General features: G+C 33.7%; 1 protein-coding gene across 1 annotated transcript in view; it reads left to right on the top strand.

Moving 5' to 3' along the window:
* LOC150097068 (uncharacterized) overlaps nt 1-14,761 on the top strand; it is a 221,768-nt gene that overhangs the window by 59,337 nt on the left and 147,670 nt on the right. Inside the window, exon 4 of the mRNA XM_090408117.1 lies at nt 2,593-2,754. Coding sequence (XP_090264243.1) covers nt 2,593-2,754 — 162 coding nt within the window. The remainder of the gene's footprint in view (nt 1-2,592; nt 2,755-14,761) is intronic.

Here is a 14,761-nt window from a genome sequence, read left to right on the forward strand (position 1 = left end):
ATGCACTTGCATGAAAATCTCTGAACAGTGCTTGGAGCATTTTAACAAGAATAAAACTGATTTTGTGCATCGATTTATTACTATGGATGAGACTTGGATTCACCATTACACACAAGAATCCAAACAGCAGTCAAAACAGTGGACAGAAGCCAGTTGTTCACTGGCAAAGAAGACAAAGTTGGTTCCATCAGCAAGAAACGTCATGGCATCAGTGTTTTGGAATGCTAAAGGCATTTTGTTTATTAATTATCCTGAGAAAGGTAAAACAATAGCCGGGGAATATTATTCCGATCTTTTAACCAGACTAGACAAAAAAATTCGTGAGAAAAGACCCAGTTTGCAGAAGAAAAAAATCATCTTTCATCAGGACAATGCACCTGCCCAGAAAGGTGTTTTGGCAATGGGAAAATTAAAGGATCTTAATTTTCTAATGCACTATGAATTGTTGGAACATCCACCTTATTCCCCAGATTTGGCTCCCTTTGACTTCTATCTTTATCTTTTTATGACTAAAACTCTTCCTCACTGGTCAGCATTTTTCTTCAAATCAAGAGGTGATTGCAGCTGTAGAGGGATATTTTGCAGATCTTACTGAGAACCTCTACAGGGATGGGATAATGGCGCTGGAGCATCGCTGGAATAAATGTATTAATTTTGAAATTAATTTGAAAAGAATTTCAAAATTATAAATTTGTTTTTTGATTGTTAGACTGAGAACTTTTCAGACCACCCTCTTACTCAAATATGTTCAAATATGGAGGTATAAAAGTTTTACAGTGGATAATTCAAAAGCCTGGTCAGGTCGAATTCTAGATGAGTGGAATTCTAGATGATTGAGATCTCATAATACCTATCTGTAAAAAGGGAAATAATACTGAATGTGAGAATTACAGAGCAATTTTTCTACTGAGTGTTCCTGGTAAGATTTAAGCAAGTATACTTGAGAAAATGTTAAGAAAAATTTTGGAAGGAAAGCTTGAAGAAGAACAAGCTAGATTCAGGCCAAATAAAGGTTGCAAGGATTAAATTTTCACTTTAAGACAAATAGGTGAAACAAACATTGTAATATAATCAGGATCTGTATTTAAGATTTGTAGATCTGGAAAAAAAAAAAAAAAAGCCATAGCATATCACAAGGTGGCAAGATAAAATCTGTTCAAATTGTAATAGTTATATGGTGTAAAGGAGATATTATATCAGACAATGTAGTCTGTATTTGAGTTGTAGGTCAACAGTTAGAATTGAAGAAGGTACAGAAAGATGGGTTGATGTTAACAGGTGTGAGGCAACTGTTTACATTATCTCCAGTATTATTCATCATCTATATGGAGCACATTATTGAAGGTAAGGTATTAAAGTTATTAAATCTGATATCAGAATTGCAGATGTTAATCTCAGTTGCTTCTTTGTGCAGATTATTTTATATTCCTTAATAAATCCAGTACAAGTCTGCAGGATTCCGTGATTAAATTGATTAACTGCTGAAATAAATTTGGGATGAAAATGAGTAATAAAAAGATAAAGATAATGAAAATAGACAGAACCTGAATGGAGAACCTATAGAACAAGTAAAACATTTCAGCTTTTTAGATATGATTTTTAGTGAAGATGACAAATTAAATATGTAAATAGACAACAGGATTAGCAAAGCTGATATGGTAGGAAAGAATGAGCTGAATAAATTTATATGGAATAAAAGAGAAATGAGTTAAAACAGTGAACTAGTTATAATACAATGTTCAAATCAATTTTAACTTATGAATCTGAGAACTGGATTAGAAATAAAACCATGGACAAAGACTGGAGGCTATAGACATGAGAGTTCTGAGAAAGATTGGGGGGGAAAAGATTAGTTGGGATCAGTGCATTGTCATGTTAAAAATAAGGATATTAGGAAAGAATTTTTTGTTGTTATCATTCAGGAATGCACTAACAGAGCTAATCTCAAGTGGTATGGTCACTTAAACTGAATGGGAGAGGGATGGTTAGCAAAAAAGTGTTCTTTGCTAGGATAGTAGGAAAAAGACCAAGAACTAGGTGGATACAGTAAAAAAAAAATGCCATAGAAGACAAAAATATATGATCTGATAACATTATAGTCATGATGGATAATGGATTAATTTGGAGGAAAATGGTTGATAGGAAATTAGTAATAATCTAATTTTTTCATATCTTTAAAGGTACCTCTGTCATAACAATGAAAAACAGAAACCCACAGTAATAAACTTTAATTAAAAGCTTGTGTGCTTTTTCATTAAAGTTTATTACTGTGGTTATTGTTTTTTGGTGTTTGTATAACTTTTTTCATGTAGTATTATCATAATATCCTGTGCACTTCCTGAGGGTATATATCTGGAATTTGATGATGAAGATGAAAAACAATTTTCTTCAGCAATAATTTTTTCCCCTCCAACATCTCGCATAACTTAAATAACACTGTTATATAAATAAGAAGTGCATTGTCAATACCAGTGATATCTTTCTATCTAATTTATATAGGAATTAAATGTTCAGTGCCACTTGTTGTTTATTGCTTCAGTTACATTCATTTCTTTTTTACTTCTTCACATTGTGATATTTTGATTTTTACAGCCTCTCACCAATTGCAAGATATATATGCTTGCACATTATGTCACTGCTTTGCCTTAACACAAAATGATATCATAGCACATCTCCAGACAGTTCATGATCTTTCAGATTCAGCCAGTGATGATCAAATTACCAATTTATTTTCAAAATTAGAACCACTTGCAGGTAAGACTTGGTCAACAATATTGTTATTTTTTGTTCTTTACTTAATCATATACTTCACTTAAGCTATGCTTAACCACCCCACTGGCCATGATGTGTCAAGTCAATAAGTATGTGAAATGCCCATTATTGAAATAACATGGATACAAAACATGTATTTATTGATATATTTTATCCATACAGCCATTTGGGTGGTTATCATTTGAATGGTTATTAATTTAGTTTTTCATTCAGAATAATTTACTTATTGAAACAAATAATTGAACCATCAGGTCTCATCATATCACTGCCAGCCATGCATTCAGACACAAATAATCACAGACGTAGCTTGATATAATTTCCAACACTGATTATACCAGAAATCGATATTTATAAATATCCAGCATTTTCTATTAAAAAAAAATTAATTAATAATTAAAATAAAGAAAATAATAAAAAAAAATTAAATTCTGCCACTCAGAGATAACCCTTAACTTTGCTTAATTCAAAGAAACCATCAGATCTCATCGCATTTACATCAATGTTAGCCATGCGCTCATATACAATCAACTCTGAGCTGCCAAATGTGATTTTGTCCTGAATATTCACAACTTCAAGAGACAGTATCTTCTTGTCTTAAACACTGATTTTTACAACTTGGTTTTTAGACTTATCTAGGCAGTCTCTCCAATAATCTTACAATTAAAACAGACATATTTTGACCACAAGTTTGACTCACTTGCTCAAAAGCAAAAACTAACCAAAGTAAACCCAGCAATAAACACATGTTGTCAACATATATGGATGTTCCCTCATCCCAGCAGAAACTTCACTTCTCTCGAAAGGACATGATTTTACTATAGTGCCTAAAATAATTCCATATCTAGATTTTCTACATAACATTGAGAGGAACCTACCCACCCTCTCAAGTGATGATGCTAATAAACTCTGACTTGAAGTCTTCTTGTACTACTTAGAGCCGAACTTCCTTCTCTAAACTTATTTCTAGCTGAAATCAAGGCTCTAAAATCCTTGAGACATAATAATCATCTCACCATGACAAAAGCTGACAAGGGTAAAGCTGTAGTGATAATGGATACCACTGAGTACAATAAAAAAATTTTTTTTCTGTTACAAGATCAGTCCACTTACTAGGCGATTTCCCTGAACCCTACCAACAGCCAAATTAGCAAACTTAATTCCTTACTCAACAAAGTAATTAGTTGGGATGAAGACATCAAAAAATTGAAGACCCATTTTGGTAGAAGTCCACGTTTTTGTGGGCTTCCAAAATACTTATGGAAGGAGTTCCATTGAGATCCATAGTGGACTACATAGACTCCTCTACCCATCACTTAGCCAAATTCTTAGCTCATCTTTTAAGCTCCCCCCCCCACACATAAAAGTCTCTGTGAATAATTCATTAAATTTTTTGACAAAAAATAATTAAAAAATAAAAAAATCTAACCCCTTCAACCTACAGACCTTGATTTCCAGTCTTTATTTACAATTGTACCTCTAGTTGACACACTCCAACTGTTATCAGATGACTTCTCTCCAGACAGTTCATGACAGTCAAACATGACAATCTGTTTGACTGTCATGCACTCAGCTATTTCATTTGCAGGAACCAATTCTACAAACAGATTGAAGGAACTGCAAAAGGAAGCACCTTGTCACCTGCACTTACTAATTTCTACTTAGAGCATCTTGAAGAATCTCTATTCTCTTCAATACAACCACAACCTTCCTTTTGGGTTCCATATGTAGATAATGTGTTTGCCATCATTTTTTGCATGGAAAGTGGCAGGTGATTGGAATGCATTGCCTAAGAGTATGGTGAGTACAAGGACAGCGAATGCATTTAATTCGAGGTATGGTCGTGCATGTGAGAGTGGGACCTCCCATGATCAGTTTCTTGACTCTATAGAGGTCTGTTGATGATGATAATAATATCTGGCCAGACCCAGAAGAATCGCTACTTAACTTTTTAACCAAAATCAGCAACTTATACCTGCACATCAACTTCACCATGGAAAAAGAAAAGGATGGAAAATTAGCCTTTCCAGATGTTCTCCTTTCCCATAGCCTTTCTAGAACACTTGTTACTTCTGTTCACCATAACTCTACCTTCACAGGCCACTACATACAGCAAGATTCAGCACATCATCCATCTCAAAAAATAGGTTCAAATCTTTGCTCAAAACACACACGTTATCTGCTCCAATTCCCAAGCTCTTCAACAAGAATTGAGCACCATCCAATGCATTTTAGTACAGAATGGTTTCACCTCAAGCTAGTTTAAATGCATCTTTGACACTTACAAGCCCATCCCCAGTAATCCTGAACGTGTACGGCAAGTCCCTATCCCTTACATCACAGGCATCTCTGATATGATTGCTAAAATCTTGAAAAGATTCAATTTAGCTCCTACATTTTTCCATTATCAGCAAAATATCTTCTTGGTTACCATCCAGAAAGATAACCAGCCACCCTCTCTCTCCCTCCCTGGTGTTTACCTGGTTCAGTGTGGGTGCCTCTCCTCATTCTTTGGACAAACACGACATTTTGTTGAAAATGGCTACAAGAATGCCAATCTTATATTAACAACAATAAACCTGGAGTGGACACTGACAATGATATCTTGTGGTCCAATAGTCACCTTTTACATTCGTGCAGGTTTAGATTTGAATGGTTATTTAAAGAGAGTGCTGAATTACTTCTACACCTCCCAAATTTAAATTGTAACAAGTGTCTCTTTATTTCCAAGATTTGGGAGCATCTCATTCTCATAAATAGCAAGCACTAGTGTGTTTCTTCTTCGTTCTAATTACTTTTTTAATTTAATATAATACTGTTATTTTATTATCTAATTTAATTTTATTTCAAATCACTTAATTTTAATTTAAATGTAATCTTATTGTATTATAACCACCCACTAGGTGGCATCCAGCACATGGCTCAACAAGTAAGTAGAATTAACATTCTTTGTTGGTCATCATCAGTGCATCAGTGCTGTCATTAGCAGTCATCAATGCTGATGCACTGATAATGACCAGTTAGTTTCTGGTCAAAATATTTGCAGTAATACAATTATTATATTATATTCTCATGAATACATGTGTCTAATAAATGCTGTTGTGCCACAAGTGTCATGAAAAAGTAATTTAAGTACTTCACTGTAAACCATCAGGAAAAGAAGACCCCTTCCCCTCACCACCACCTATCCTCCATTGAAGAGACTTGCTTCCAAAACTGGAATAGACTTAAATCCTAGAAGTGCATGATGTTTTGTTATTATTATCATCATCACATTTTTGAAATGCAGAAAATATACTGAACATTAAAAATTGTAGTGAAAGAAAAAAAAGTTACTTTGTTTTATTAAAGAATCTAATAAAATTACAAAATTAACCATTCTCAAACATAATTTTGTTGGATAATGATAGTGCTATCCTCATAATCTGCTATGTCTACTATGTGTATTCTTAGACAAGTTGGCCCATTTATTTGTTGGTCATCTAAGACCAACTGACTTGCCTATTGAAAAAAAGTTTAGAAAACTACTCTCATCACAGATTGGTATTTGTACCTGGATCTTCTTTGCAGCAAAGTGAAATGTTGGCAAAAACCATTCAGTTATGAATTTATCATAATTGCTTTACTAAAATTATACTGGTGATCTGTTCAAGGAGAAAAAGATATTTAAATTAATAGATATATTGGAAAAGTTAGTGTAAACAAAAACTTTGTTATTTGTGAGTTGGGGTTTCTGATAGATTCTTTTTATTATTATTATTATTATTATTATTATTATCATTAAACATAGTTTTTATAAAACATGGGAAAAAATTAGTTAGCTCTTAGTAACATAAAGCATTATGGAACACAACATGTTTTGTATAATGATCAGATATTTCTAATTCCTCTGAACCCCCTAAATAACAGTTCTTCATATAAGCATTTTTTTTTTGTTTTTAAATGGTGATCCCATCCTAATGAGGGTGCTTGTACAATAGATGGTTCCTTGCCTTTCTATCCATAGATGGATCGAAAGTTGAGAAAAAGAAGAAATTCTGTGTTGTATTTAAAACTAGTAAATTGTACTTTTGAAGAAGTAATAAAAAGGGGACAAGAATGAAGAAGAAAAGAAATTTGTTGTATTAAGTTTGGAGGTGCTTTGTGAAGGAGTTTGTTTCTTAACATTAGAATTTATTTATTATTCTAATGTATAACATTATTCACATTAGAATTTATTTATTATTCTAATGTATAACATTATTCACATTAGAATTTATTTATTATTCTAATGTATAACATTATTCACATTAGAATAATAGAGGAATTACTAATGCCATTTCTGATTATGCATGACCAGGAAAATATTTGAAAGAGAGTAGAGTGAATCATTGAGAGACAAGTCATTAATCAACCTAATTGCTCTCTTTTTTTATACTGAGGCAAACTCAGTATTAAAAAAAAGAGAGCAATTTAGGAAACTCTTAGCAACACCATTCAATAGTACAATTACCAATCATTTGGAGATTAAAGTAATGCCTTTAGTTAAGGAGAAAGCCATTTTCTTGGAGGATAGGAGATAATACTTGTGATAGATTGAGGTTAAAGTTGTTATAAGAAGAGATTTGTTTTGTTTAGAGATTTTAGTATTATCAAAAACAAAGATCTGTATTTAAGTTTTGTAGATCTGGAAAAGGCACATGACAAGGTGCCAAGAGAAAAGCTATTCAAAACGCTACAGTTGTATGGTGTCAATGGAGCATTATATCAAGCAATACTTAGCCTTTATTTGAGTTGTAAGTCAGCAGTTACAATTGAAGGAAGTACAGGAAGATGGTTTAATGTTAAAGCTAGTGTCAGACAAGGATGTACATCATCTCCCTCTGTTACTCATTATCTATATGGATCATATTATGAAGGAAAGTGGTAATTAGCTGTATACAAGATGGCGTTCAATCCAATTTTAACTTTTGAATCTGAGAGCTGGGTTAGAAATATTGACCAAAGACTAGAGACTGCAGATATGAGGGTCCTGAGAAAGATTGGGGGTGTGGAGCAGATGGCATCAATGACAATATCATATTAAAAATGAGGATATTAGGAAAGAACTTGACATTGTTAGCATCCAGGAATGTGTTAGCAGAGCTAATCTCAAGTGGTATGGTCACTTAAACAGAATGGGAGAGGAAAGGTTAGGAAAACAAGTGTTCTTCTCTGCCAGGTGAGCAGGAAAAAGACCAAGATATATGTGGATTGATACAGTAAAAGGTGCCTTAGAAGACAAAAATATAAGATCTGATAATGTTGGAGTCTTCACAGGCAACAGATTGATTTGGAGGAAAATTGCTGATAGGAAGTTAGTGGTGATGTAAGTTTTTCATGTAGTACTATCATATCCTGTACACCCCTTGAGGGTACATGTCAGGAATTTGATGATGATGATGAAAAAGGAAAACTGTGACAAAAAGAGTAGTTCTTTTCTGTAGGAAATAAGATGGGATTATGTTAACCTCTCTACCGGCCATGGTGGATGAAATAGTGAGACCAAATTGCACTTCTTATCCATGTTATTCAATAGGTGTTACAGAATCGTATCCAGATTTTCCTGGATGTCTATAGATGTCATGGCTTGTTGGGGTGTTAACAGAGTTATCAGAATTACACTAAAGAATTAGAAGTAGATATTTTAGAAGTTTTGCTTATTTATATAGTGCATAGTTCGTCAAACAAGAAAGAGGAGTGCAATGTACTATTCACTAGCAAAGCTAGTTATTTGTAGTAATGTAAAGTTCTTTGATATGCAGAAGAAAGAGTTTTTTTATATGTATTCAATTCATGGAAGGTTGTAGACATCATTATTAGGTTTAATGGAATAAGTACAGCACAGAGAAATAATTAAACACAAGTTTAATAGATCCTATATTTTGTTTCAGTCACAGAGACATAATCAGGAATACCATCTTAAAATTGTAAAAGCACATACAGAAATGCACAAAACAATAAGTGGAAAAAAAGTTAGACTACAAACTAAAAGTTTCGTTGTTGTTGTTTTTTCTCCACTTATTGTTTGGTTCATTTCTGTATGTGCTTTTACAATTTTAAGATTGTATCCCTGATTATGTCCCTGAATGAAATATGAAACAATAACTGGAAAAAAGTTAGACTACAAAGTAAGAGTTTCCTTTTTTTTTTTTTTCACGTATTATTTTGTGCATTTTTGTGTGTGCTTTTACAATTTTAAGATTGTATTCCAAATGATGTCTCTGTGACTGAGACAAAATATAAGGTCTGTTAACTTGCGTTTAATTATTTCTCTATGCTGTATTCATTTCATTAAACTAAGGAATTTAAACTAGCACATGACCCTAAGCACTTGTCTGTTGTAAGCCTATCGTATATTAGTTACCATAGGCTAGGGATTAGAGAATCCAGAAATCCTACTGTAGAACCAAATAGGGAACTTTTTCCAGCCACTTGGTGTCTAATAAGCAAGATTGTAATCTCACAGTGGATGATGAAATTCATTTACTATGAGAAGGCATTCACAAGATTTCCTACACAATAGGATTCTTGTATATAGTGATAACCTTTGTTTTCAAAAAATTTAAATTAGAGCAATTTTTAACATATGCATTGCAGGCATAATTCTGATTGAAACCAACATTCAATCAGACTGTTTTAACACTGAAATGAGTTGAAATTTTAATGGAAATCCAAAATACTAAATGGTATTAAATTCTTTTCATCCAGAGAAGAATTATTATTATAACTTGGAATCATTTTGCCAATAAACACAGTTTAGTTATTATTATCATCATCATTGGACTTCCATAGTGTCAAAAGATTTGCCATAAGAAATCCTCACTCTCTCAGCTGTGATTTGATAGTGAGGATTTCTTATGGCAAATCTTTTGACACTATGGAAATCCAATGATGATGATAATAATAACTAAACTGTGTTTATTGGCAAAATGATTCCATATTGGCAAGTGTAGAAACTGGTTTACTGTTTTAGCATTCTCACATTCTTACATAATGCATTATGTAATGCATTACTTTTTCCAGCCACTTTAGGGATCTAATAAGCAAGATTGTAATCTCTGAACAAAAAAGCTTCTCTTCACTTCTTTGTTTATGTTTATGCCTTCTTTGTACAGTTTCTAGGGATGGCCTCATGTTCTGCCCTGGTGCCCCTGCACTCAATCAGAAATCTCTTCTGCATTAAACTAGTATACAGATCCATTACCAATTACATACATCCTAGTTATATCAACTTTCTTTTTTCGATATACCAAATAAATGGCATTCCCTCATTTGATCCTCATAGCCAGCACTCTGCTGAGCTTACATTACCTTAGTCACTCTTCTCTAGATCCTTTCTACATTGTCTTCATTACCTCAAAAATTAGGTGATTAAATTTGAGCACACTAAGCCCAAATGTGGCCTGATCAAGGCTTTATATGATGTGCAGTATGTTGATGTGTGAGGTGTTTTTAGGAGGTGGCAAGAAGGGTTTGCATTTGAATGGAGTTGGTATCAGGTGACCCTGGAGAAATTGTTGTTCAGTGAGAGAATAAATATAAATAGTCAGGCATTATGGGAAATCGATATATTCAGGTGGTCGCATGAGGGCTTCTTAAGATGTGATTGACATTATAATTGTGATGAGAGGGAAGGGGAGGGGATAGTGTGGAGGAGATGACACCAAGAACAATACAACTAGTTTTGTCAGAGAATTGGTGACAACAACAGCAAGAATTTGGTTGATCAGTTAACTCAGGCTACTTATTTGAATGAGTCAGTTTAATCCTTTTGTTCAGTTTTAAGATTTGCATGCATATCCGTCATTAGCCTGATGGTCAGTTATCATGCATATTCACTAATGCTAGAAGCATTGGGAATAAAGATAAAGAATTATTTGTACTGGTAAATGCAAATAGCTCAAAAATTATTTGCAGTAATGAGACCTAGTTGACGGAAGAGGTTAACCTTACAGGAATAGAAACTGATGGGCACAATATATTCAAGGAGGACAAGTAGAATAAAGGCACAGAGTACTGGTGATGATTACAGATGAATTGAATCCAACACTAGAACAGAGAGTGGAAATGATGATGATTAACAGTGGTAGCTTAACCTCTTGCATGCTTTCTCTTCCCTCCAGTCTGTATCTCATAATTGAAGACACCTATAATATAGCCCTTCTTATATCCAAAAAAGTTTGTTAATCTTCATACTATCACCATCATTTCCAATCTGTGTTATAGTAGGATTCAATCTGCAGTCATTAGCAGCATTTCTCTCCCTTTATAGATGGAAAGGAGTACTGCTAATGATTTTAGGGCAAAGAAAAATTATCACTGAATGACAGTTTCCTTAGTCATCTGGGATGACTGCATCTTAATGATTCTCAAAATAAGATTCCTACATTTTTTGTTTACCTGTAGGTAACTCCTGGTCCTTAACCCGTTCACCTCTTTCAATACATTCCCACCAATTTATTACATCAAGTCCTTGCATTCATTTATTACATCAAGTCCATGCATTAGAAACGCTCACTCATCTATCCACAATCTCTTCACAGCTGTCTCCAACTTTGCATCTTCTGCAAACAACTACTTATCCCCCATTTAAATTTCTCTCAGTATTGTTAAAATGCAAGTTAAACAATAACAGCGCCAAACACTCATGGCACACCATTAGGATCCTTCTTATACCTCCTACACACCTTGCTGATATCCAGTCTGTTAATCTTGTTAATGTGTTATCCAACCCTATCTGCATCTATTTAAATATCACCTTGTCATATAATAGTCTGTCAAAGACCTTTACAAAAGGTATTTATATTCATCTCCAGTGTCCAGCACACCTGCCACCCAGTTGTAGTATACATCATCAAATTCCTGATATTTATCTTCTAGAGGGGGAGGGGGGGGAGAGTGTGTACAGGATATTATGATAGTACTACATAAAGTTACACCATTACTAACTTTCAATCAACAATTTTCCTCTAAATTAATCTGTTATCTGTCAAGACTCCAACAGTATCATATCTTATATTTCTGTCTTCTAAGACACTTTTTACTGTATCAATCCACCTACATCTTAATCTTTGTGTTGCCAACCTGACAAAGAACACTTATTTTGCTAATTTTCTTCTCCCATTTTATTTATGTGACCATACCATCTTAGATTAGCTCTGCTAATACATAACTGTAAGCTAACAATGGCAAGTTCTTTCCTGATATTCTCATTTTTAATATGATACTATCATTGATGCCATTTGTTCACTCCACTAAAATTTCTCACAACACTCAAATCTGTGGTCTCCAGTCTTCACCAAGTGTTTTATTTGGCGAAAAGAGAGTTTGGTTACAAATAACCAAACTCTCAGATCCATTAGATAAAATTGGTTTGAACACTGTTTTGTATACAGTGTTCAAACCAAATACACCTAATTTAGTGTTTTGACTAATTTCTATCTTATTTCATATAAATTCATTTAGCTTACTTGCTACCATATCAGCTTTACTAATTCTGCTATCCATTTCCATATTTAATTTCCATCTTCACTAAAAATTGTATTTTATTTGTTCTGTATACATTTAACATTTAGGATATAGTTGATGTTTTCAATGTTTCTGTCTTTTTATTTCATTGTCTTTTTCTTTTTATTTCTGATAGTGCTATGACAAATTTATTACAAAAGTTACTCAATTTAGTTAGGGAATCTTGGACTTGTACTGTATTTATTTAGAAAAATAACATCGTCTGCATAAAGTAAAGAGCTAAGATTAATACTACCGATTTTCATATATTAGATTTAACATTTTCTTCATAATGTGCATCCTTGTTGCATACCTGATTTAACATCAAACCATCTTCCTGTATCTCCTTCAATTTTAACTTCTGCCTTGCAGCTTAAATAGAGACTGTATATTGATCGATATAAAATCCCATTTACACCATATAACTATAACCTTTTGAAGAGCTTTCCTATTGGCACCTTGTCATATAGCTTTTCCAGATCTATGAAACTTAAATACAGATCCTTGTTATATTCCAAAGATTTCTCAACTATTTGTTTTAAAGTGAAAATCTGATACTATCAACCGCTATTTGGCCTGAATCCAGATTATTCTTCACTAAGCCTGCCTTCCGCAATTTTTCTTAGCTGTTTCTCAAGTATAAAATCTTACCATTCAGTTTTATTTCCTTATATATACAGAGTGTTCGGGATAAATTTGACAGTTTCGTAAGGAAAAAGAAAATCTTCTTTGTATCTATTAAATTTAATGAATTGACAAAAAAACATTACAGGCAGAGTTAATTACAATACTATCAACAAGATTTACTCAAAATAACCACCATTAGCATCGATCACAGCTTCAATTCTGCTTCGGAACCTCGAACAAGCTGATGCTACAGTCTCCCTGGGAAGGGCCGCAAAAACTGTTTTAATTTTATCCATTAACTGGGCTTTTGTATTACTGGAAGTGCGATTGGTGTCTTTTTCAACTGCGCCCCATACAAAATAATCCATGGGGTTAAGGTCTGGGGAGTTTGGAGGCCAAACATTTGGACTGGTGAAGTCGTAGAAATTTTCAGACAACCATTTTTGACTTTTCCCAGAGGTGTGGCAAGGGGCCGAATCCTGCTGCCATACATACGGCCTACCATTGGCTACCCTTGTTATCCAGGGCTTGACTACAGTTAGCAACTCCACGAACAAAGCCCGAATTCCAATGCCAGGGTTCTTCAACACCTGTTCCTGCAGATTTGCGAGGAATTCTGCTGTACGAACGCAATCAGATCGTCTGCTAGGGATCTTTCTTCTTGCTACATCCTCGTAGTCACCATTGCAAGTCTCTAGTTCATGCCTGATTGTTTTTACTGTATTCAGGGAGCATTGGGCAGCAGTCGTAATATCCTTATTTTGATGGCGGGCACGAATCATCATGATACAAGTTATTCTCTTCCATGATTCAGGTGGGTTCCAGCTATCCATCCTTTCTGACATCTTGTATATGAATGAAGAAGGGTCCAAACTTTTAAATGAAGAGAAGTGTGTGTTAATACATGTAACTTACGGAAAAATATAATTAATTATAAATATGTCAAATTTATCCCGAACACCCTGTATATATATATATATATATATTTTTTTTTAAATTTTTTTTTTAAATTTTTTTTTTAAAGAATTGAATGACTAGAACCGAGATTTAAGTAAAAAGGTTTTAATATTAAAACACTACTAGTTTCGGCTTGTAACAGCCTTCATCAGGTGACATTATAAAAGAAAGAAAAAAGAAAAAACACTAAAACACTGAAGCTTAAATAAACTATGAACATCATAAGAGTCTCTATACATAATTGACATTAAAACTGTGGTTGTATTTAAAGCTGTTCTTTCGTTTGTTGTATTGTTGGGAAAGTACGTGCTAGTAGCATCTTGTGAACGCCAGTACATGATTACAGCTGAATGACTATCTGGGAGGTTGTAGCTCAAGTTATTATTTAGATGAACAGGATTGAAGATGATTTCCCTAGATTCTACAATTTTTCTCTCTAGTTCATCATTGCAACGGAAGATGTTAGTAGATTTTTCCCAGCAGGCTTTGTGACTTTGGCTTTCATCATTAGGATTAGCCGAGAAAAGGATATGACTTCATAATGCATTGGCTCGCTGTCTCTTGTAAGTAATGTCCCTCGTGTGTTCTTCCATATGCAATTCGACAGATTTGTCTGTCTGCCCAAAATAAGGAATATCACAATCACACAATATTTTATATACACCAGGGTATTTTAGATGATGATAAGGTTTTGGGTGGCTTATTAAGAAACGGATTTTAGGAAGTGGAGTGAACAAGGTTCTGATATTGTATTTTCTTAGAACTTTTGCTAATTTATGTGAAACTGTACTTATGTAAGGAATAGATATATTGCCTTTGAATCTATTTGTTTCTTCTGAGCGATATATAGGAGGATTAAGAAGGAATCTTTCAATGATTC

The sequence above is a fragment of the Typopeltis vanoorti genome, chromosome 18, assembly GCF_054136105.1.
Source record: "Typopeltis vanoorti isolate ZY-2024b chromosome 18, IOZ_Tvanoo_1.0, whole genome shotgun sequence".
Classification (NCBI taxonomy): domain Eukaryota; kingdom Metazoa; phylum Arthropoda; class Arachnida; order Uropygi; family Thelyphonidae; genus Typopeltis; species Typopeltis vanoorti.